The sequence below is a fragment of the Nesoenas mayeri genome, assembly GCF_963082525.1.
Source record: "Nesoenas mayeri genome assembly, chromosome: 2".
Taxonomy (NCBI): domain Eukaryota; kingdom Metazoa; phylum Chordata; class Aves; order Columbiformes; family Columbidae; genus Nesoenas; species Nesoenas mayeri.
Genome location: NC_137543.1, coordinates 107890388 through 107916358, shown reverse-complemented (window position 1 = coordinate 107916358; position 25971 = coordinate 107890388). Strand labels below are relative to the sequence as shown.

At 40.9% G+C, this 25971-nt stretch overlaps 1 protein-coding gene across 1 annotated transcript in view; it reads left to right on the top strand.

Annotated features, from left to right (window-relative positions):
• Nucleotides 1-268: 268 nt before the first annotated feature.
• HECW1 (HECT, C2 and WW domain containing E3 ubiquitin protein ligase 1) overlaps nucleotides 269-25971 on the top strand; it is a gene marked incomplete at both ends in the record, with an annotated part of 194258 nt that continues 168555 nt past the window's right edge. Inside the window, 2 exons of the mRNA XM_080364173.1 lie at nucleotides 269-361; nucleotides 13505-13829. Of these exons, the coding sequence (XP_080220299.1) occupies nucleotides 269-361; nucleotides 13505-13829 (418 nt within the window). The remainder of the gene's footprint in view (nucleotides 362-13504; nucleotides 13830-25971) is intronic.

The window sequence follows — 25971 nt, the reverse complement described above, 5'->3', positions numbered from 1 at the left end:
TTGCATTGGGAATCTAAAAATGAAAAATATAAATGAGAAATTTTTTTTGTACTTTGCAATTTAAATTAATCCATTCTTCATGATACTGAGTTTTTACTGCTATGAATTCCTTTGCTTCTTGAATAAAAATTACACACTTGATGCCTCCTTTAACATGGGAGAAAACAAATAACCCAGATTTACTAACCAAGCTAGAAATCTGTCACAAAATCCTTACAGAAAATATAAATGTGTTTTGTTTCATTTTTAACTAAAATTTTCTACCAGGATGAGAACACACTGGACTCTGCAGGGCGAGCGTGTCAAACTCATTTTCACCCGGGGCCACATCAGACTCGCAGTTGCCTTCGAAGGGCTGAAGGTAATTTTAGGGCTGAATAAATGCAACTACTCCTACATTTATCCAGTCCTAAAATTACATTCGGCCCTTTAGAGGCAACTGTGAGGATGATGTGGCCCCTGGTGTAAATGAGTTGGACACCCCTGTTGTAGGGCAAGATACTAATCAGGAAGAACAGAGCTGGTAAGGGAATAGTGTGGTGTTATATCTTATATCAGGGTCTATTCCCACTGAAGTCGCTTTGCTTAGATTCCTGTTACGTTTTGTAATGGCTTTTGAAATACCTATTTTTGCAGACCTGTACATAGGCTGAAATTCCCTCATCTGAGTAATCAATTAAATTGGTGAGGCTATGTATAAATTTTTTTTACAGCCTATCTTCCTGGGCTGATCAGGCTTCTCTGATTGCACTTTCTGTCTGTCTGTCACTCCTTTATCTAGTAACTTTTGAAGCCTTTGGCTGATTTCAAGTGAGATGATTAAGCCCAGATGTCATGGGCTGGGGAGAGGAGGGAGACCCAGGTTGGGGCTGGGGGAGAGGCAGGCAGAGCTGGTTCAGCAGCCGGGACAGTTGCTGGGCTTGTTTGTGGCTTTGCTTTGTGTGTTTTTTTCGTAGAGGAATGGACAGGAAAAAGCTGGGATTTTAGCAGAGAATTGGTGGTGATGAAAGAGAGAGCTCTGCAGGAAAAGAGCTTCATTAATTCCACTGCTAACAGGGCTGTTTGTTTTTGTTTCCAGGAATGCTTTTGGAATCAGACCTGAATATCTTTAACACAAACAATCGGCTTCTGGTTAAAGGTTAGAAAAATACAGCAATCAAGTTAATTTATCACTAGTATTGAGAGGAAAAGTACCAGAAACACTACTATGTGGCCATTAAGCTAATGTGTTACAAGTGATAAATTTGTCAAATTAGTGTCTTTTCTGTTTGCAGGTCTTACACGCAAATGAATTCTTGCGGTACTTGAGAGCTGCTAATGGAAATACCTGTTCAAAAGTCAAGTTTTAACCTCACTGACATTCAGTTGCACTGCCTTAAGGTTAAGTTGGAAAGCATTTTACCCAGCAAGTGATACCATCAGTTTAAAAGTGGCATCCGTGGACCAAAGCGTGCTTTATTGATTTGTGCATGGAATTGGACAGTAAGTCGTTCTCATTGTCCTTAGGAGAAGAGAACCAAGTCCCATGCCAAGACGTCCAAGCAGGGCATGGCATCTCGCATGGCTGCAGCCTTGCTTCTTGGTCTTTCTTCTGGAACTGAGCTTTAACGCCTGCAGAACTGAACTTTTCTGACTTGCTTACTTGTGCAAGCTTCTAGAAATCCTAATTAAACTGTGGAGTTTCATTGCAATGCCCTAGAACCTAATCCTTGATGGATTTAGGACGTTTCCTTGACAGAGGGCTTGTTATCAGAAAAATAGGTTAAAAAATTTCTCCTTTGGGCCTTACTTTAGGTGCAGTGTCAAAAGCTGTAATTACTTCTATGAGGATTAAATGGCAGCAAAAAAGCATTGGGTTAAGTTTAACTAATGGTCCTCATTAATATTAAATGAAACTATGGCTTGAAGCTTCATTCATAACCATTCTTGTGCTGTTGTCTGCAGGTGAGTGAAATGTAACTTTTCTGGTCACCTTTGCAGATGTTCTTCCTCTTTGAAAACTCTTGTGAGACCTTTTGAACACAGGACCACAAATCCTTTTGAACTGTACTAACAGAGAAAAGAGTAAATTAGGACCTCACTCAGTAACATGAGCAAACCTACCTGCAATTGTGTGATGAAACACAGTGATATCTAATTGTTGTATTAGAGGTGTACTACCAGTGAAATAAGTATGGGCGAAGCTCAGGAATCATACTGTCACAATGGGACTTGCCTGTCTCTGTGTGCAGGTCCAGTTTCTCTTGGTGATAGTAGTCAGCAGGGCTTATCTCTCTTATGCATTTATATTTGGTTGGAGGAGCCTGCACCAGTTTGCCCTTCATCTGCTTGATCAAGTTCTCCTCGAGTTGTTCTGTGCGGTTTCAGCTTTGAAAATACGCTTTGTGCCCATGCTTGTTCTCTAGGGGGGAAAATACTGGGCTACCTTTTATCTAACCTTGGCTAGCAGTTCCCCAGAAAGCCTTTGACATGTAGTTCGGAGTTTTCTTACCGTGATCCAGAGGAAAACAGAGTCCCTGAACGCAGCTTCTGTTTTCTCATGTAGGATTATTTTTGTGCCCTAGATAAAACTGCTGCATGTTCTCTTTGTAAAATCTGAATCTTGCTCCTCGACTGGAGACTGTAGTACCAGAATTATTCATTTCCTCTTGGAATAGTTTGCCCAGTTTCTTTGCTTTCTCATGAATACAATTATAGTAACAATTTATTATGATTTATACAATCAAAACATAAACAACTTTTAATAAAGATGAAACAGTAATTAGCACTCTGACTTGGAGATCAGTATCTGAGGCTAGTTTTACCTGCCCCGGAAACTATACCTTGTAGATTCTATCAGTAATATTAAGTTTTAACAGCATCGTGATTATTTTAAAGAATAAAATACTGGATCTGAAGCATTACTATGTGTACGTCAATTTTATTTTGCTGTTTTTCAGTGCAAAATAAGAACTCATGATCCTCAAAAGCTTTGTTATAATAGATTTTTCTTTAAAACGAAACTAAACACCAAAACCAAAGAAACACAAGCAACAACAACAACAAAAACAGATAATGAACTTTAGATATTTACAGTTTAAAAATTTAGCTACAAAAAATACAGGGTTGTTGTCATATCTCCCCAGGAGTATGCAGACATAAATCGATCTGAGAATAAGCATGCTTAAATGTGGCAGTTGAACTCTTAATACTTGCAAGCAGTTTTCGTTCTGCTCTCCACTGACAGTAGGCGAAATCCGTGCAGTAATGATTAATATGCTTCAGTTCCTGAGGTTCCAGTTTAAATCAATGAGGTGTTTATTTTCTTTTGAAAAATAGAAAAATGTGCTGGATTCTGTTATTATAATGGCATAGGAAAAAAACGTTCAGATATCATGGTCTAAAAATACTACTATATTTTAAATGAATTGTAACTCATCAAATGACATATTTGTTACTAGGTTTTGAGATCTCATTCTAAAAGTAATTACTGTGATCCCTGTCCTAGAACGCAACTTGCTGACCTACACTTTTGATGTGTTTTCCGACAGAATAAGTGGTAGCATGGATGATGATGCTTGAAGTGTTTTAGTTAAAATATGAATTTTTGGTTTTCCAGGTCTGGATGAGCCCTCGTTAACTGTAGCTTTTGACATCTATATGGGTTTTCCTTTGTTTTACAAAGTCACTTTGTTGCACATTGAAGTCAGGGGAAGTTTTGCCTTTAATTTCCTCAGAAGCAGGATCAAGCACACTCAGCTGCATGGCATTTCTGTATTTGTCTGGAGGTGATATGATAATAACAGTAGTTCTGTAGCCAATTGGTTTCAAAATGTCAGGTAATATTCTAGGCCTTGTTGAAAGGTAGAAGATGGAGCTGCGGGCATGCACTAAAGCTGGTGTCTTGTTGAGAGACTGGGTTATTGCAATGGCTTCTTGTTGTTTGTGTAATGGATCAAAGGAGTGGTTGGTGTAGGCATTAATACTTGACAGCCTGCTAATACCTGCCTGCCTCCCTGCCAGAGGAGGTTAAGGTACTGACACTTCAGATCACTTTTAGTGAAATACAGGTGGGGTAAGAAGCACAACAGAGTGCAGGGGCATTGAATGAAGCAGGAGATTTAAAATGTTCTCTTCTGTGGAGTGGGGGTCAGCCACTGTGGGCAGCTGGAAGCAACCGTGACTGAAAAGAGCCTATTTCCATCCCTCTTGGGCTTTGTGTTTATTGTCTTCACATGTTAATCCACTGCCTGTCCTTTGGCTGGTACGGTAAATGATGCTTTGTGCCCTATCCCTTCCTACAAGTGAGGGGAGAATGGTATCCTGTATCCAAACTAGTGTGGTCAGCAGGACAAGGGCAGTGATCCTTCCCCTGTGCTCTGCATTGGGGAGGCCACACCTGGAGTATGGTGTTCAGTTCTGGGCCCCTCAGTTCAGGAAAGACATTGAAGTGCTGGAGCGGGTCCAGAGAAGAGCAACAAGACTGGTGAAGGGACTTGAGCACAAGCCCTATGGGGAGAGGCTGAGGGAGCTGGGCTTGTTTAGTCTGGAGAAGAGGAGGCTCAGAGGTGACCTCATCACTCTCTATAACTACCTGAAGAGAAGTTCTAGCCAGGTGGGGATTGGTCTCTTCTCCCAGGCAGTCAGCAATAGGACAAGGGGGCATGGGCTTAAACTCTGCCAGGGGTAATTTAGGCTGGAGATTAGAAAGAAATTCTTTACAGAGAGAGTGGTCAGGCATTGGAACGGCTGCCCAGGGAGGCGGTGGACTCGCTGTCCCTGGAAGTTTTTAAACTGAGATTGGACATGGCACTTAGTGTCATGACCTAGTAAACAAACTAGAGTTGGACCAAGGGTTGGACTCAATGATCTCTGAGGTCTTTTCCAACCCAGTCGATTCTGTGACTCTGTGATTCTGTAATATTGACGAGCGAGGAGGAGATATGCCCTGAGAATAAAAAGGGATGAGGAGGAGAGGAAGGTGCACAGTCACCTAGGCCATGGCGTGAGGAATGTGGCACAGAGGAACAGGGACCTTGCTGACAGCCTGGAACAGGGGAAGGCAAGAGGGAAACCACACACAGCCCTTACAGGGAATGGTGCTCATGGTGTCAATAGAAGTTTTACAGGTCGCAGCAGCGGTGAATGTCTTGTGGTGCGTGTATATGGATCCGTCTGTGCTGCACACAAGAGCGTCCAGGCAGAGAGGGAAGCGTGGGTGGTGGGAGTGCTGCTGGGGTGGGCCCGAGCTCCGCAGGGGAAAATCCTTTGGTACATTTGCACACAAACCTTTCATTTGCAGTGATTCAAACTCATGTCTGGAGGGAGGTTAATATTAAAAGCTTAACTTCTGGTATCTGCGATTGCTTGCATTCTGTTGCCTTTTTGTGTGTGTATTTTATACATAACAAGCTATGCCTGATACCTGCGTAATACATTAAACAACTCTTTTGTTCTATCTGGTAGCAGTATACACTACAAACATCACACAAACTTTGTTTTTTAGCAAAACAGTTGTTGTGGTGGAAGGTGTAATATGTTCCTAATGGTAGAGAATTATGGTTTTTTTAAATAATCCTCACATATCATAAGAAATTAAGCTTTTTTTTTTTCCTGCAAAAAGTTTTCAGATGAGTCTTTGGACTCTAGGGAAGAGACATGGGAAATATGGGACTGCTTCTAAGCAGAGAAATGACTGTACCTGACAGTTCTGGGAAACGCTGTACATTACTGGATATCTTTCTGCAAGTCATATTTACATCATGTCGAGAAGTCTCTTAAATTTTGCAAGGTGTCTTTGCAGATTTTCTTGTAAACCTCTGCTATTTTTACTGGTATTACACTTTTGAATATATCTGTACATAAAGTGTATACAGTATACGGGGTATTTTGTTTTCTCTTCTTGGACTTTCTCTGGGTGTACCTTCTAGTTTGCAATTTTGTAGCTGCCTAGAAAATCAAACTGTTTTTAAGTAATCGGGTAGTATTTTAGTACCTTTTTTTTTTTTAATGTGCCTTATATCTCTGTTTCACATGCTTGAATGTACTTAGAATACACATTTGCACAGTTACTTTACATAATATAAAATCTTACAGCTTGAGACGTTCATACTTAGGACTGGCTCTTTCCTATCTACCCTAACATGCCTAACCCAGGATCCCAACTGTCATCAACCCCTTAAAAAGGTGTGGAAAAAGGTGGAACTGAATCCTCTCTGGGAAGGCCTTACCTGGGTCTCAGTCTTTTTCAGGAGGAGCCTTTCTCTTCCCTCTGAGAACACAGGGACTCTTGGGAACCTTCATTTTTAAATTAGGTGACTCAAGTACTCAAAGCTTGAGCTGGATGGATCTGGGCCCCTGGTAGTGCTATTAAAGACATTGATCTTCTGCTTGGGCAGAGCACTTGGAGAACTGAAGTCACTTGTTATAAAAATCCATCAGGTAAGAGACGTCTATTATTGTGTGCTTTGCAGAACCTGATACAGGGCATCCAATACAGTCAGTAGGAGCATCGGTTGATCTCTTCCCAGAACAGCAACACTGGTTTTAGCCTGCAGAGAAGTGTTGCCCTGTTCTTACTTCCTCCCTTCTAAAACCCCTTTGTAGTAAGTAGCATTCCTGGGAGAGCAGCAGAGTCCAGCTGTGGAGCGGCCCTGATGAATGCAGTGATGATTCTTAAATAGATTGATGTGGGGCACACAGGCTTTTTGGGAGAACTCTCTGCTGAGAGTGATGCTTCTCTGTTCTAAATAGTGGATTAAACCAGTACTACTGCCTGGTGCAGAATGATTGCTTTTCTTCTTGTAATGATTGCTGTTCATAAATATTGTCCTTGGGTTTGACAAGATGAGGAATGTAGATAGCCTTTGGCACCGCAGTCACTAGGACTATGTATCTGTGAAGCTGGTGTGGTCCACACTGGCCATTATGGACATGAGAATGCTTGTCAAGAAGCGTGTGCCATCCTGCCAACGGGTGCTTCATCTTGCACCTGTTGAGAGATGGTCAGTGTCCTCCCTCTGCCTGGTACTGCAGCAGCACTTCTCTGCAGGCTTCTGATGTTTAAAACCAACCAAGGAAAAAATACGGATTTCCTGGTATGCGCACTGGAAAGCATCAGCAAAGGCAAGTGTTGTGGACTTCGGAGTGTTTGATAGTAGTGTGTAAGAAGATCCTAAGGTTAATTCTTTAATCTTGGGGTGTGGAAAGCATGGATTGAAGCTGGGCAGCACTGTCTTGGTTTAAAATGTTACTATATTGACCCTTTCATTATTTCCTTATAGTTATCTTTTTGAGATTTTATATTCAGGCCATACTGCATGTTTACCTGCTTTTTATACCTGAATATGTCTTTTAAAACATTGACAATGTTTTCAGATCCCATTTTCCCTTACAGGTAAGTCTGATTTCTCATCCCGTGCTGTGCCAAATTGCTGAGACAAGACTGTTTTTCTGCCACTATTTTAAGAGAAATTAAGAAATTAATTTTGTCCATAGCTGCGTTCTGTTGCAGAAACTGTGTCAATACAAATGTGTTGAATATAAGATTGTTAATTGTCCCTAGTTAGGCTTAAGTAGTCTACAGTGTAGAAGCCTGGAGTGATCTCATCTAAAACTGGTAAAATGTAATTTTTTTCAGACACTTGTTTGATTTATATGTTTACAGGAGTAAAAGTTTTCATTATTGGAGTAATTTAATTGGAAATGTGATGTGTATATTTTCAGCACGCTCTCTTGGGGTCATTGGACGGCACTCTTTTTTACTTCCAGAAAGTGAAGACAGAAAGCATTGCTAATTTTTTCCTTTTTCTGAACTCTAAGAATTTCCTTCCAGTCATTGCCACATATTCCATCCTCCATCTCCTTCTGCCCAGGAGATTGTTAGGTGCTCCCAGTTAATGTGAACTGCCCTTAATTGTATATTTTCTTTGTAGATGCTAAGAGTACCTTGGTTTACTGTGCTCCCAGCTTTTGCTGCCTTATGACTAATAGGCCTTTATTGGGAATCAATCCCACCCGCCTGCACCAAACCTTGCCAGGTTGACCTTGAGGTGAACTCGTTCATTTTGTTTCCAATTCATGCAATGATTTGCACATCACTGAAGCAAAGTTAAATGTAAGAGGATACATTAATACAGCAGTACAGCTAAACTGGAAACACACAAAGGTCAGGAAATATGAACCACCTGGTAACATCCATTTGCCCTGTTGCTGGTGTATAATGGCTTTGATTTCCAATTAGTGTTTATTATAGGCATAAATATATATATTGTGCCATAGATGTGCAATATTGAGACAAATGCACTTCAAGTTCTTTAGTGTTACTATGGCATGCATCCCCTTAAAACGTTTGCAACCTTCATTTCAGTCTTGACAAGAACAGTAGTTTCATCTATTAATATGTACACTGTAATATCTTGCAGGGAAAAGGGTGCCAGTAGAGTGTGGAAGCCTGCAACTCTCTAATGCTTTTAAATTATTCTTTTGAAGCTCTGATAAACCATTCTTGTGTTTCTTAAATAAATGGCCCAATCCTGCAAAGGTTCTCTGTGTTCTCCAAATCCTTGGCTTCATAGCAGTCTCCAAATCCAAGCTTGACAGTTTTCATGTTTTCAGCAAGCCAGACGCTGAACCATTTGGAGGAGATTTTGTACAACTCCTTGCACTACAAGGCCTTGTTTACTGGATTTGGCTGTACTATAAGCTATGCTATAAAAGTCTTTGTTGTGCTAAGAGTTATACTAACAATTCCACCAAAATTCAAATGTGCATAGGGATTTTTCTCACATGATGAAAACCAAATAAAAATAACTGTGATTAGTGGGAGTAGGGGATGGCATTTATGATGATAGCTGAAACTGTAACCTTCATTATAGCTTACTTTTAAACTGTATTTCTTCTTACCCCTGTATTACCTAGCATTTTGTTTAGCCCTTTGTACTGTGTGTACTGTGTGTACTGTGATGGAAAATGCAAATGTTTTCTTGGACTGTTTGCTGTTCAGGTACCACGTGCTGTGTTAAGAGCACTGTCCCTAGGCAAAAAGGAGGGAATCTATGTACTCTATTTGCCTTTTCCTGGTTCTGAGTTTGACAGAGGGAGAGTGTACCCTCCCTGAAAGCTGCTGGGTGCTGGCAGCTGAGGAACCCTGTGGGCTACAGGTTGTGGGAGCAGACATGGAAGAGATAGAGAGCAGGAGGCCTGCAAGTAGAACGGAGATGAGGAGGTTGCTGGGAAGAACCTGGAGCGGATCCTGCAACAAGTCTCCAGGGCTACGAAAAGCAGGAGAGTTTGCTATGAGGAAGGACTTCACATTGCTGCACTGAGGGCAAGCCTGGAGGGGCAAGTCCTGCTCTGCAAGGAGCAGCAGTGAGATTCATTCTCATCTCTTTTTGCTTTTACCCAGTTTTTTTTAGTCTTCCACCCAGTAGGGCTGAATTTCTTGATCTTCCCTGACCCTAATTTATGCTTTAATAAAATGGTTTAACATATTGAAAGACCTTTTGGTGGGCTCACCTTTATGTTAAAGGTCTGCCTCAGGAGCTCTGGTTTGCAGGGTCTCATCATATCACCTTGTGATGGCTGTAGGCATTGCTGCTTTCCTGCTTGTCTTTCTGGCCTGGCCTCAGGATTTTGCTCTGGGTGTTCACAACCTGGTTGTGAGTACGTTTTAAAAATCTTTTCATTTTGTCTCTCATCCAGTCAAATAAACATTTCATATAGGCCATTACTACCTTATATTTCTGGTAGTACAATATCCTTGTTGATACATATTATATTACCTTCTTGAAAGCTGGTCAGAAGGCTTTTGCTGTCATAAATTCTCACTTAGACCAGGGTACCCTAGATGTTGTTTTTATTTATTTGTTTTTTTAAATCTGTCTAGACTCCTTGTCATTATGAAACATATAAGCCTTGCAAATGAAGGCTAAAAGCTTATCAGGAGAACCTTAATTTCTGGTGGAGCAACAAAGAGACTGACTCCATATCTCATTTGCCTATGATATCAGACTTGTCTACTGGCTTATTTTCAAATGGATAAATATACTGTGTCCCAAGCTTCCCACCATACAAAGCTATTTCACTGTCTTTCTCGGTACTTGCTCTTGAAATTCTGGTTGTGATGATGCTTGCAGACATCTGAGTGACTACATGTGCCTTACTTTGAGCCCATTGTCATGCTGGCTAACATTGTCACCTTGTTCCCTTCAATTTCCTCATCTGCCAATGCTCCAGTGATGGGTTGTATTTCGATTGTATAGTATGTTTGGTATGCACAGTAATAGCCCATTTTACCACCATCCTGTGCTGCACAAATATACCTTTTCTGCCAAAGCAGCAATAGGAGATAACTGGTGTCAGTCCGAATATCTAACAGATAGCTCTTAGTTGTCAGAACAGACAACTGAGCTGGATCCTTGCAAATGCTTAGCTGGGATCTATCTCTATATTGCTAAATCATCATGTACCTTTTTGAAAATATAATAATAAAATATAATTTAGAAAAAAATCCCTAACATTAAGCCCTACAGCTCTTCAGGAGAAGATGGAGGGGTCATTTGGCACAGAGGGAAAGACTGACTGTAGAAGCAGCTATGGAGTGACTGTTTTGAGCCAGGAATGAAGAGGGATTTGTTTCTGTTGACAACCAAGCTTGATCTGTTGTGCTGTTGGGTGTTTGTTGTTGACGTTTTATAATTTACACTGTATATTAGAAATGAGATTGTAGCTTAATGTGTATAGTATACACACCTCTGCAAAGGCATAGAGAGAATAAATATGAATCTTAAGCCTCTAAAAAAGATTTTTATATACATAGGGTATCTATGATGGATCAGATTGCTTCTACAAGGCATAGAGAGGAAGTATTTGCAATTTTTTTAAGCTGTCTCACTATGACTGGGGCTCTATCAGCAGGCCTTGGGGGCTGCGTGCATGCTTTAGACAGCTGCATGGAAAATATGCAAAGCTGGTAATAAAATGTGGAGTAGCTACTTTTACTGACCTCTTTTCTATTTATTCATACAGCTGTGTTTGTATTTTGATGCCATTGTTTAATCCAGATAATTATGTGTAACTGTTGTCCCATTTGTTTGATATTTTTTCAGTTTGGGGTTTTTATTTTTTTGCACATTAATGTGTAGAATCTGTGCTGGAGGTATGGGAGACTCAGATTTCGGGAGACCATGGCCTCTTCTGCATTACTTTCAGATTATGCCATTTGTTCCACTGGCATCAATATACAGGAAAATGGGAACTTACAGAATTAGAACATAGTGATGGATTTACCGTTTTCACTAAAACTGCTTAAAGTCATTCTGAAGCTGAAAAAATTAAATGTTTAAGTCTAATTTAATTTGAAAGTATGCAGTTAATTAATACTCTACAACCATTAACATTCAAAAATGAAGGTATCTGCAGAACCACTACTCCCTGGAGTAATTTGTCACCAGAAATAAAGTGCCTGCCTGGAGTAGCTTTTGGATAGCACAGTATGAGCTAAGGAGCCCATGTTAATAATACAGACTAACCCAGAAGAGTAGTCTTGAATTTCTTCATGTTGCCATCTCACCATTATAAAACCGATAGTAGTTGTCTCAGGTACTGTTGTGACAGCAGCTGCCTTCTTTGCTAAGTGACAGAAACTCCCATCAATTTTTTTGAAATTACTGACTGGAGTGCGGTAGTTGTCCATGTCTGTGAGTGCTTCCCAGATTAGAAAATGTTGACAGCATGTTAGACCCCGTTTTTTGATGAAAAACGGTGCGTTTTCTGTTTACAGGGAATATCTGTCTTTATATTATGAAGTGAACTCTCTTTCAAACAGTGAACAAATGTAACTGTCAGAAAAGAAGCAGCAAAGACATCAGATGCGTAGCAAATGCAACACCGTGTGCTTCGTTCCCCCACATGCTTCCTTCCTCCTCCTATTCCTGTTCCTCTGGTGTAGCCTTTTGCATTATTTGCTTCAGTCTGGCCAGCACTTGCTATAAGGTGTGGCATCCTTGCTGGAGCTATTTTTGCTATAAACCCTGTTTAATGCAGTAAATGAGGATTTGGGTCATTGGACTGTAAGTGTTGTAGGGCAGTATCTGCAAAGGGACAGTATATTCTAGGGATACACAAATATGCCAGCTGAATTTTTTGCTCTGTACAGCTTTTGTGCAACGGAATGTGAAGACACAATAGGTATCTTAATTATTCTATGGAAATTGGTATTAATAAACAAAATATTTTTTTTTTCAGTACTTATTGTTCTCCTGTGCTACCATAGCCTTAACAAAGCCAAGGTTAAATAACTGCTTGGCTGGACAAAGGAGCTGTGATTTTCCTTCCGCTTAATTTGTTTGAGTTCAAAGGGATGATTTGACTTCTGATCATGTGAAAAGCATTTTATAGCATACTGGAATGCTGTCTGGTTTTCTATCTAGCAGACTTGACAGCATGGTTGGCAACAGATGGATAATGGAAGGCTAATGAATACTGAAGAGCTGAGTGACTGGAATAGCAGAGCTGCAGGGAGAGAAGAGGGAAAGCTGGGAAGAAAAAAATGGAAAGAAAATAAAGAGCACAGGATTAAAGAATAACCAGTATTTTGATCAGTATCAGGGGATGTCTTCACATCAAAATTAACCTCAGTCATAACTTAAGCATTCCCTGCCAACTCACAAGAGCTCTTAATTCATGCACCATGACACATTTTGTACAAGTACTCAGTTTGCCTCGAGGCAGGGGGTAGGTTGGAATTTAAATATTTTTTCAACTGCTAAGATGATGACTACTCTGCAGTAACCTCTGCAATTCCCATTAATTGTCAGGTGCATTCCCAAGTTCCTGCCAGACTGGGTGTGCATGGAATCTCAACCTCTACTGCAAAAAATGGAGCAGAGTAACAGCATTGGAAGTTACCAGGGGTACTGGAGACACTGCAACACTTAGTTTGTATTTACATTTCAGTGAAGACATCTCTATTTAGGTAACAGTGTAAAAAGGATAACCATTTTCATGGCTCTTCAGATCTCTGGTGAGGAAGAACAACTCTTCCTTGTTGCTGATCAGTATCTCCAGATAGGATATGGTCTCTGAGGTGACTGCACTTTAAGGAAGAGTCCTCTGCAAATATAATGAGGGAGAGGACTCATCTCTCAGTGTCAGAAGTGGGAAGACTGTCTCCTGGTGTTGAAAATGAATGGCTCTCTAGCAGTCTGATAGTTGTCTGGATGCATGCATTAACGTGGAAGAAGCCAGCACAATTTCCTCACACACTGCTAGTTGCGGCTGAGCTTGGTGGCATACGCTTGCTTTACACTTGTTTTCACGGTAAGAATTACAGAGTAGGACTTGAGTTAGCACTATGTTTCCTGCTACACCTTTTCATGCCTCCTTTTTTTTTTTTCTTGTAATGCCAAATGGAAAAAGATCTGCTCTATTACTTTCTCATTCTGCTGTGCTACTATTCCTGAGCTTTAACATCACTAAAATATGAATCATACTGTAAATACCATTCTTTTATTTTTCTTCGCAGAATCTGTACCAAAACAGGTTCTTGGGCCTGGCAGCCATGGCGTCTCCATCTAGGAACTCACAAAATCGGCGCCGGTGCAAAGAGCCTCTCAGATACAGCTATAATCCGGACCAGTTCCATAACATGGACATCAGGAACAACTCCCATGAGACGGTCACCATTCCTAGGTCTACCAGTGACACGGACCTTGTCACTTCAGACAGCCGGTCCACCCTGATGGTCAGCAGCTCCTACTACTCCATCGGGCATTCACAGGACCTGGTGATATACTGGGATATAAAGGAGGAAGTGGATGCAGGGGACTGGATTGGCATGTATCTCATAGGTAAGTCCCCCTTACTCCTTCTCCTTTGGGTTTCTTGCTGCTTTTTTTTAATTGTAAGCATTGGGGTAATAAGAGCTAATGGTACTAATGAACTAATACAGCTCCAGTGAGTGTAGTCTTCAAATTTTCTTCTGCTCCTGAGTTTCTGGTTATAGTCCTGGCCCTCACTTTTTCTTTAGTACAGATATGAGAATGCTTTCTGTTGACAGTTTATTGAAATTTCAAGATATTTTCATTTTAAAGCCATTTAGATTTTGGGAAAATACCTGCTGTATGAAAAAAAGCATAATATTTCCAGGGTTTCCTCCTGTGAGTCCTTAAGTAATCTGTGACAGATGAGAGATTTTACAAGTCAAGAATGTGAATCATTTAAAAACCCCATGAAACAGAATGACTTCTCATACATAGCCAAAGGATATTTTGATATGAACAATAATTATAGACTGAGGCATTCTGGCATTGTCCCAAAAGGTTTTTCTTTTTTTTTTTTTTTTTTCTTTTAATGTATTGAAAGCTGTTTTAAGCCACATACATTAATGTATTTTTGGCATCTCCATATGCTAAATCAAGCCCTACATATGACTAATAAGAAATGGTTTCAATGGACTTTTACCTGATTGTTTCACTTCAGTATAAAATTAGCATTTTTTTAAACAGGTTTGGTTTCTACAGAAATAGTTAGTCCTGCTGCCTAGACTGAAGTCTCTGTTAATCTTTGCCTTCTAGTAAGTTTTGGACATGGTAGATCAGTTTCAGCCACATTCCTCTGTGGATTACATATCTTAAAAATATGAAATTCTAAATGTTTCCTGAAAACCAGTGGCTTGGTAAAGAAGATAGACTCAAATTGGTGCCCCCATGAAGCGAAATGAGGGAGTGAGGGATCTGGACCAGCTGGGTCATTGGGCTGAGGCCAGTTGTACACAGTTCAACAAGGCCAAGTGCCGGGTCCAGCACTTGGGTCACAACAACCCCAGGCAGCGCTACAGGCTCTGGGAAGAGTGTCTGGAAAGCTGCCTGACAGAGAGGATCTGGGGGTGTTGACTGACAGCTGCCTGAATATGAGCCAGCAGTGTGCCCAGGTGGCCAAAAAGGCCAAGAGCATCCTGGCTTGTATCAGGAATAGTGTGGCCAGCAGGACTAGAGAAGTGATTGTGCCACTGTACTCAGTGCTGGTGAGGCCGGACCTTAAATGCTGTGTTCAGTTTTGGGACACTCATTATAAGAAGGACACTGAGGTACTAGAGAGAGTGCAGAGGAGAGTGATGAAGCTGGTGAAGGGCCTGGAGCACAAGTCAGATGAGGAGCAGCTGAGGGAGCTGGGGCTGTTTAGCCTGGAGAGGAGGAGGCTGAGGGGAGATCTGATCACTGCCTACAACTACCTGAAAGGAGGTTGTAGCATGGAGGATGTTGGTCTCTTCTCCCAAGCAGCAAGTGATAGAATGAGAGAAAATGGCCTCAAGTTATGCCAGGGAAGGTTCAGTTTGGATATTAGGAAAAAATTCTTCATGGAAAGGGTTGTCAGACACTGGAACAGGCTGCCCAGGGAAGTGGTGGAGTCACCATCCCTGGAGGTGTTTAGAAGGTGTTTAGATGAGGTTCTTAGGGACATGGTTTGGTGCCAGAGTTAGGTTATGGTTGGATTCGATGATCTTAAAGGGTCTTTTCCAACCAAAATGATTCAATGATGCTATGATTCTAAAATGATGCCTATACCTCTTTGGATAAGCGTACCTAGCACTAAGCAGGTATTTTAGTTCCTATAGCAATGTTTTGTCTTGCCCAAATAGAAAGCTGAGCAAAACCAGGTAAAGCATACAGTGTTGTGAGATGGGCTTTTGGGGCAATCATAGGGGGCATTGTAGGGAGCTACAGTGTTGCTTTAGTGGGTACAACCAGAAGGGTCATATTCTGAGGGTGTTTGGAACACAGATGGTGATACAAGAAGGGACTGGATGGGTGATCTGAACGTGTAGGGGAACCCTGGTGGCATGGTGTTAAGGACTGGAAGGTAAGTTCAGTGTATTGGAGAGAGTGCGATAAGGGGATCACAAGGGTGGCTCTTCAGGACCTGGAGGGAAAGGAGTGGGGTTACCGTAAGCCAGGTTGCAGTACTTGTTTCCATGAGTAACCTTATAAAATACCCTGCTTTGAAAATAAAATTAGGCTTCTGAGATTTAAAATCTTTTTGGAAGAAAACAGAGACTGGATTTAAAACAGATGCTCTGAAAGCAGTCTGGTTTGTTTGCCTTAACAGAGTTACTTGTGTTTACAGCTAGTCTTGCAGTTGAGTGTTTTACTGGAACAGATGAGAAGGCACAGCGGCACTAGGCACTAAGAAATACTCTAAGCCTATTCCGTAGTAACACAGGCAACTCAAGAAGGACTGTATTGCTTGAGTAAAGAGGCAAAGAGTACCTCTGGTGGTCTGGAATCAACAAAAAGTCCACAGAGCTGTTTCACATTGAACTAATTCAGCCAGGTTCCATAGCTCAGACGCTGTATCAAGGGCTCTGAAGACACCTTAATACATGAGAGATTAACCGGGAGAGAAAAATCCACCTTGTTACTGTTGCATAATTTATTGTATCAAACAGGATGTTGCTACAGACACCCCAGTAAATTAGAAGTGCCAATTGTGAAGTTAATCTTTGCCCCTGCTGGCTGAACACCTGGTGTTAATGTTAATAGTCAATGGCTTGTTCCAAGTAATACCACTGCCAAATGAAAAAGGGATAGTGTGTCCAGCCCTCAAGCAACCAACAGTTGACCCTTGTTGTCTTTGAAGGTGCTTTGCCTCCAGCCTCTCAGATTATCAACCTAAATAACTGAGGAAATAGCAGACAGCAGCACCCGTTGTTCATTTTTTCTTTTCCTTTCCCCTATTCCCCTTCCTCCCTTCCCAAAACTTAATGTAAGGTGAGATTTGGCGTTTTGATTCACTTAAAGAAAGAACATGGGAGACAGTGAAGAACACTTGACTTTTATTATGTGTTTGACACAGAAAACACTTGGAGTCTTGGAAGGTGGCTGGCACTATGGCTACATCTACATTGACATTGTAGAGGGAACTGGTAGGAACAGGTCTGTAAAACCAAACAGCTGCTAAATAAATTTTGGAGGCTTGGCTTTAGAGCAGTCTCAGTCTGGCAGGCTGAATGCCCTTCAGCTGCTGTAGTGCATCTTTCAGTTTAGCTTCACCAGGACAGGACCGAGTTTGTGTGCCCAAGGATCACCACATGGTCTGGTGGTGACAAAGTGGAGACAGCTGGAAGAGTCATTCCAAAGCTTGCTGCTCACCTGAAATAAAACATTGATACATCCTGTATTCAATGTGTGTGTCAAATTTGTAGGGGTGGGAGATCCAGACATCGTAATGGATCCTAATGATTTGTGTGTGGATTTGCACAAATTTTCCAAGCCTGCATTCCTTTTAGAAAGGAATTGTTCCTGGCCTTGTGGGTATGACCTTTACGACGTAAACTGATATATGACTGTGTTTTGAATTAGCAGCCAGGATGGAACAAGAGAACCAAAGAAACTATGAGCTTTTCCCAGTCTGCTCAATAGGGGATCAGTGTTGAAGCCTGTTATTGCCACTTGCATGGTAACACTGTTAACTATTGGATTGCTGCTGGTCACTCTTGTGGTTGTATGAAAACCAGCTCATGGACACAACCTAATCCTTTTTGTGATTCTTTGGGCTGGTGGAATTTCAGCTGAAAGGTTTGAATGTGGTAACACTTCAATATTGCAGCGACTCATGAGAACAATGAGAAATTATTTGTGTTCTTGGGGTATCAGACAGTGTGGTGTGGATTTTCTCTGTGTGGGAACATTAGAGTTATTGTTTCTTATTTGTCATGTGGGAGTTCCTGGGCATCTCAGGAGGGGGCTATACAAAAGCAGAACAGAAGGTACTTCTCACCTTAGAGGAGTTTAGCTGTTGCAATTGTAGTCGTCTAGGAAATTTCTTCAAATTATTTTGCATGAGTGTTGGTTTTGAAATGTGTAAAACTTAGGCTGCTCTCACCACCCCTTCTATCACTAAAATTTCAATGATGCCAAATAATTTGCAGACTTTAGAAAAAAAGATGGTTCAAGTCTGGGGAACAGACTACAGATGATGTAAAAGGCTTGCAAAAGTAAAAGAGTAAAAATCAAGTACCTCATATGTTTTGATGCTATTCAAAGGTTAAAGTAGCCTGAAAGAAGTTGAGGGAGTCCTCCCTATAGGGAAATTCTGACTGGTTGCTCCTCATGTGAGAGAGCTACAGCTCCTTTTATCAAAAAGTATCAGTTTTTCTTCTCTTCAGTTTTTCTCCTTGTCAGTTCTCGTGCACATTCCTAGGGGTGACCAACTGGGAAACAGTCTTTGTAGATGCAGTTAAAAGCTGGATTTAGAATTGGTTATTAGAGTTAACTTTTGCTCATGGTCTCACAAAATGGTCGAGGCAGCCAGACAGTCTATTGTAAAACAGTGTAAAAAAATGATTCTTGTTTGTCTCAGGGCAAAAAATAGTATTGAGAATATCCATCCTGTAGCTGCATGAAAACATCCATACACACCTACGTGATTATGGTGAAGGGCCATAGAAAAACTCCTTAGTTGAAGGGAGGGTAGTAAATGTTGGCTCTGTTAAAAAATAGATGTTATGACTTCAATGTGTTTTAAGATTAGCCATGGTAAGATGACAAAAAGAGTAGGAATTGGAAGAACAAACCTTCCTAGATGTTTAAGACTTATTTTGCCTTCAGGAGTAAGAATCACATTTCATTCCTGCCAGGCTGAAACTCTAGAGATGTTCTAACTTCCCCTTGTATACACTATATATCAGCCCTGAGCTATGCAGGGGAACATCTAAGTTCTGTAACAATTCACCTGAGATGTGCATTTGCCTTCCCTCGAGATAACTATAGTATTGTGAACATCAGCAGTCTTTCAGAAATATATCCATGATCAAAAATACATGTGAACACTCAAAAGATTTATCTGAGAAATTCGAACATAACACAGCTCTGTTGCTATTTAAAAATCTCTGGAATTTGAGTTTTCCTTGCAGAAAAGGTATGTGTTTAAAAAAAAAAAATGCACATTGGGAAAAAAAGTGAAACCAAAACAAATTTATGAATAATGAAGATAGCGTGTTTGTATATTTTTTAAAAAGAACTCCCATTTAGTGGCTACTGTGAGACAGATGGAGTATTTGCAGTTATTTATCTCAAAGTTTTCTCTTTCTCTCTTACCTGATTTGTTAGTACTATTTGCTACAGTATGAAGCCTCTTAGATAAATGAATATGGACTGCTGGCAGCTGCCTGTAGATAAAGAGCTATCTAATAATTACTGCAGTAGCATTTTAGCTGCTACTAGATTTCACTTCTGTCATCATCTCCATATCTGATGTAGAGCAGCTAATGGGGAATGTTTAAACCGGACTACTGGAAGAATCATTTGCTCCAGTGTCTGTGTGATGTTGGGAATTTATCAGGGTTAACATTATAATCTTGTTATCCATATGCAACAGTTTTTTTTCTTTTGGCATTTCTGTATGGGAAAGCAAAACATTATTAAAGGCTATTTATTAGAAGTTTCTTTCATACACAAATCTTATAGGGTCCATTTTCCTGTCCATATTTGGACAGAGTAGTTAGGTCCAGCTTTTGACAGAGTAGTTCCTTGCAAATTCATACAAGTAGGAGTTTCTTGACCTAATTAGCGAGTGAAGTTTAGCTTTAAACCAGCATATTTTCCCCCTCTGTTTCAGTCTTTCATGTTATTTCTCTATCAAAAAGGCAATTCACTGTAATCTTGCAAATCTAATTTTTAAAGCTGTTGGTTAGTAGGCATTTAAACAGTTGTTTAAAGACTTTCCAGGTTGATTTTAAGCTTAGAGGGCCTGGTGTTGCTGCACTGCTCACTGAGGCAAGTGAAAAGATCTACATTTTTCCTGATGTTAGACTTGGATCAGAACTTGTTTGTACATCTGTTTTACCAAACATCCAACACATACAAGGAGAAGGTGTCACAGGTTGCCAGCAGCAATGGGAAATGTTATAATAGGAACAGTAACGTGCATCTAAGGCTTGGAGTTGTGGGTCCCTATGTTACAGCTCTAATCCCCGATTCAGGCTCTCTCTTCATAGTATGCCTGCTTAGAGTGAATTTTGTTGATGTTTGTGTCCTGGGGTTACCCATCTTCCCTGTCCTTTCATGGCCTTTGGAAGAGAACCTTGCTGTGGTCTTGGGGCTTCTCCTCAGCAGGTCATCTTGTAGTTGGGTCTCTTGCCAAGCTGGGCATGGCAGCCATGACTGGCCATGATCAACTCAGCAAGTTAAGTTTTGTTCGACACATCCGATTCTGCTCTCTGTGTAAAACACTAACAAAGGTGGCCAGTGACCAGACAGCTTTCACTAAGCACTATTTCAGGAACAAAAGGTGTCAGTGGAGCAAACCTGTTGTTAAAAAACCAAATAAACAATTAAACAACAAAAACCTCAAAACAAACAGACAAAACCAACAACAACAAAAACCAACCCAAACAACAAAACCCCTAAACAATAGAAAGCCTACACAAAAGCTGAACAGAGGTGGTATTAGGTATTGTATGCCTTGGCAGATCTGTTAGTGCAATGATATCGTTTCTTTGTTCCAACCTGGCTTGCCTTCACCTGGCTGCTCTTGGATCCAGTGAGAGTGACTTCTCTTTATCAGGCCGAGTCATTCTCTGCCTTTCCCAGTTCTGTACCTGGTGGCCCACTTCAGCCAGATGAATCCAGGGTATGCTGTTTCCAGACCCACCAAGTGTGGCATGAACACAGTTAGCTTTTGCCTCTGTTTCATTCCTTTACAAGTAGATGCAGTCAGCACTTAAAATGTAAGAGTCTCTGAATATTCCCAATGTGTATGGCTTCTGATCGATTCTCCCTTTCAGTGCTTCACAAGGTTCACCTGTCATTTATGTGTTGTTAATGTTAGTGGCAATGCAGTAAAAAGCTTCTGTAGAGGGGTTAGTGCAGTGGTGGTGTGCTTGATGGTCTTTTTGTCAAGGTAAAGCAGTTCACAGATTGCCAGTTCTTGTCCTTAAATATTTAATATGTGGTGGAGGTGCTTAACTGTGTACCAAAATATTCCTGTTCTCGTTTGGTATTTCTCCGTAAAATAAAAGCTGTGATATTATGAACCTCTTTCTAGGTAAGTGGGTGGAGAAGAGTTTTCCACTTGAATTGTCATCCTGAATATCAGGAGAGGGAAATAATGCAGACAGGGAGTACAGCAGCCTCTTGCCTTCCCAGTGATTTCCAGGGTCCTTATGCCTGCGGATAAAACTGCCTCTGTACTGTGCAAGGCGGGGGGACAATGTCACCATATAGTGCAGATTGATAATGAAGCCAGTAATGATCACCCACTAAAGCATTTCTGAAGAAATCAGTCAGTGGGGGATATTGATGCACCAAAAGCCAGGTTTTGGCCTCAGTCCTGCAAAAGCAGCATAATCCGTGCAGCATGTTCAGACCATTGACTGGGTAGAATCAATTACGGCACAAACAGTGGACAGCACAAGCATAAAGTTCTTGGCAGGATAAGGCTTAAAGCAGAAAGATTTGTTCTGTAGAGGTTGTCAGGCTAGCCCGTGTGAAATTTGAAGGTTCAGTATATTTTTTTTTCTCTTAGTTTTCTAAACCAAACTAAAGCATTCCCACTCCTTAGTGTTTGCAACACTTAAACATGCTGTTCATAACATTTGAATGTTCCCGTGCTACCCTTCACAACTACTGTAATGACTGTGTATGTGTTTAGCTTTTGTAATCTTTCTCATCCATTTATCTCTCCAGCCCTAAATTTTTTTCTTCACTGAAGATCTTCCACTTTTTAATAGGCTTGTAATTGAATACAATTTTTCAGATAAAACCACTACAGGTTTTTAAGAGATTCTTTGCACAGTGATGCTTCAGTGCACTCATATGAGTAGTGTTTGGGCTTTGGTTTTGGTGTGATTTTTGTTGGTTTTGGTTTGTTTGTTTGTTTTCTTTCTGCTGTATCAGATGACAAATGCCTGTCTAATTTACAGTCTGCTGTTATGTCTTTCAACATTGCTGTAAGCCCATTTTTCAAATACTGGAAATTATTTCCCCCTTATTTAATGCATGTTGTTAACCTGGACAAGTGTCATTCTTGTTCACATTTCAGATCTTCCCATGTCCCTTTATATCATGTCTTTATACTGCCTTGGGCTTGCAGCATCTCTTATTTTAATATCTTCCAGCAAATTTCATGGGTGCACTGTTTTCTCCTAATCCTCATTTTCCAAACTGCTCTGTAACCAGTGGGGAGGCTTCCACTGACTGTGACAACTTCAAAACTGTCATTGTTTTAAAAAACAAGCAGACAAAACTCTTCCTTGTTGTACCTCACCACACATTGTGTATCTTCAGCTTTTCAGTACGTACTGACCATCTTTGTCTCTGCCATCTTCAGTTCTGTGTGCAAGCTGGCTGTCATTAATTGTGAAGAGGTTTGTGCAATGCAGAGCTGAATTACATCCATTGCTGTGCTAAAGTCCAGATGTGGTCCAGCTGCTGCAGTGGTGAGAATATGGATGTGCAGGAGCTCTAAGACAGGAGTCAGGAATATGCTGGGATGGGCATAGCTGAAGCAGCAATGAGAGCTATGTGGATACTATCACACTTCTAAGTGTATGCAGAACCAAGTGACAACCAGTGTTACTAGATAGATGCCCATCCCACTGCAACCTAATATCTGCTGTGGGTGTTTTACCCCCCATAAGCTGTTACTGCCGAGCTGCAGCTCAGTGCTTCGCTTTCTTCATTCTGTCTGCCTTTTCAGTAGCAGTTACTGGAGAGAAATAGATGACTGATGGGTTGTGCCTGGAGCACAGATCCCAAACACATCAAGGATACCATAGAAGAATAGGGATCATTGCTGTCAGCTCTCCATTTAGCCAGTAGCTCCAGGCTTGCAGGGAAGGAGAGGGAAGTCCCTCAAATGACAGAGCTCAGACTCACAGTGTGATTAACTCAAGTGTGAAGAGGGCAGGACAGTGAGGATGCACTGGATCTGTGGTTCATCTCCAGAACCTTCTGAAAAGCCATAGGCATATCAGCCCCAAGATTTAATAGGGTCTCTGTAATTGACAGTCTTGTTTGCTTTTTTATTGGTATTGCTGTCATGAAAGATCAGAATGATACCTCTCAGCAGTAATTTGGAAGCTGCTGAAGTGGTAAACGTACATGGCTCTGAAAGTAAGCTAGATATTCCAACGTTAAGTGTTTTGCTGGAAGTTGTAACTCCTTGGTTTTGAGAGTGCATGGCAGGTGTCCTTTGGGTTTTATGTGCAATTCTTTCTGCTTCAGATTAGTGGCTCAGGTTTTAAACCTACCATGCCTACCTTTCCATGTGCCTGGAGCAGTTTTACTTAGGACAGCATCTTCTGCCCTCAGCAACCAAGAATTGTTATAACTTCCCAACTTTATCCCTGTTTTATTACCATTTATATTCTTTCCTCTCCCTATTTTCATTTGGTCTTTCTTTTGTCATGTCTTCCTCTCACTGCATTTTTCCACTTGTTCACATTTTCTCCCTCTCAATTTACTTGAACTGGATAGGGGGTTAATTTTTGTGGGATTAAAATGGAACCATGTACTTGAAACAAAACACATGAATAGCTGTTAGATCAAGGACTGAGCTTTCAGCACCAACAAAGGATTAATCCCTTGTTTTCCAGAACTCTTCTCCCTAAGAAGTCATAGAAGGAGGGGTGCTAACTGCAAATTGCAGTATATTCATTGTCTGTGGCAGAAATTGGCAAATGAATTAACAGTGAAGTTTCAATCGGTGTTAAAGCTGTACGTGTAGCTGCTGACGTCAGTGGAAGTGTTCTTATCGACTCCTATAGTGAAGGCTGTTATTTGTGATATTTTTTTTTTACTATGGTATCTGTGTAAATAAGAAATTGGTATCTGCATCTTCTGCATGTGTTTCTCATTAATAGCTCCTCTCCTACAGAGCAATGGCCACTTGTATTGTACAACTCTTTGGAACCATGGTTTCCAAGCTCTAGGTTTTGCATTGCTAAAGGGTTGCGAAAGGAAATACTGGCATGACCTGATACAACTCACTACGAGCTGCACTTATGAATTGCAGAGGCTGTTGTCATCATTTTCTGTTCTTCAAGTGATAAATTAGGTGGTAAGAGAAGAAACATCAGAAATAGGAAACATATCAATGGCTTTCACTTGTATTCTATTGCAAAATTATTTTATTGATACTCTGTGCTTTGCAATGTCCCTTTCCTGCAACTTGCCATGCAAATTGCAAAACAGATCAACCAGAGATTGACCTCTTTGTACAGTAAATTATTTTTAAAAGCATTTTGCTAACTATGTTCATAGACATATATATTGGCCAAAAACAATTTTAAATTTCAATCTAAAGCAAATTTGTTCAGCTAAAGACTATAAGGCCTTCTGTAATTTCAGGAGTACAGCATTTCTTATTGAGAGAGGATCAATAGATGAAATGTAGCTTCTATTTTTACACCATAATTGCGTTAAGTTTATAGAAAGCAAGTATTGTAATATGTGTTGCTAAATCAAATTAGTGATGGATAAGAGACTGGAATAGTGTACCAAGTTCAGGCACCTGTCTGTGTTCCTGTCTCGTGTTAATTATTTCCTTCTTTGAAGGTAGCCCAGGTTGTTCTTAAATGTTGCAGTTATTATTCTTGGGGAACGTGGAAAGACAGGCTGATCAGATATATATCAGCAGAGTACTGTTTGAGAAGGGAGAGTGGGTTTTTCATTTCTGCCTCCTGAGCAAAACCAAACTAATCAAAAGGGTCACCCAACTATTTGTATTTGAACTCTGTCAGTGCTTCTTAGGAAGTTGTATTGACTATCTTTTTACTTCTCTGTGGGAATTTCAGACAAGCTTTCAAATATCAAGGTTCTGTCTGTTTAGTGTAGGTTTCTGACAGCACTTGAAGTCCCCATTACGTTTTTTACAGATCTTTTTGAGAGGTGGCCTGTATCAACATTTTCCCTAATTCCTCTGAAGAACAACATGCTTTTTGTCAATTGGTTACTGTCTTTCATCTGAAGGATAGCTTGCTTTGGTGGCCATGGTTATTTATCTCTCTCTATACATAGCGCTTGTGAAGTATACTGGGATCGCTCAGCATGGAAGTGACAGCACAGAATATTTTTAGCAGTAAAAGGCTGTGCTTGGAGATATCTGGTTTGGTGGGAACAAGCAGTCTGTCAGAACTGCTGCTGGTTCCCAAAGCACTTGCTGAGGTTTGCCTCCAGTGTGCTGTGCTGGCTCTGGCTGCTGCTCAGGCCCCGGCTGCCTGGTCATGCATCATTCTCGGTTTCCTCAAGGGACCACACGAGATGCGGGAGGTCTGACTGCTGCTGCTCCCGTCCCAATGCAGCGTTGCAGGTCTGCAGCCACTTTTGTTCCTGTCAGCAAGAGGCAGCTAGCATCTCTGTGTGCCCAGAGCGGGGGAGGCAGAGAGCAATGTCTTAGATGCCTTCACCATCATCTCCAGCTCCAGGACAAGCTGATGATGTTCAGAGGGCAGCACATCCCGAACACGCCTTCATTTGATGCTTTCTTTAATTAGCTGTTTACCATCCAGGGAAATGAGGCTGCAGATCACAGAGTGATCGCAAAGCGTTTGCTTTTTGACCAAGTGGGGCCAAACCCAGGCTGGGCAGTGGATTGCCAGCTAAGCAGAGCGCTAGTTTAAAGGTCAATCTCATTTCAAAAACAGAGGGAGGGAGATGCATTACAATGCTTCATTGGAAAAATGTCAAAAGCCATTAGCTGCTGGCTGAAATACATGAAAGGGAGCAGCATTAACTCTGCTCTTCATTTTGTAGGGAGGTGAAATGCAGCATTTCACCATTTACTTTCGGGAATTAAGAGGCAACTTGTTTTAAGGTCAGTTCCTTTGTTATAGGGATTCTCAGTAGAAGGATGAGAGAAAATTTGTTTTCCTTTGCACATACTCTTTAACATACCATATTGTCTGTTCACTTACATATGGTATGAATGTTGATAAATACATATACGCACATATGCACGTATACGTAATGCAGTAAACAGCTGTGTATTTCA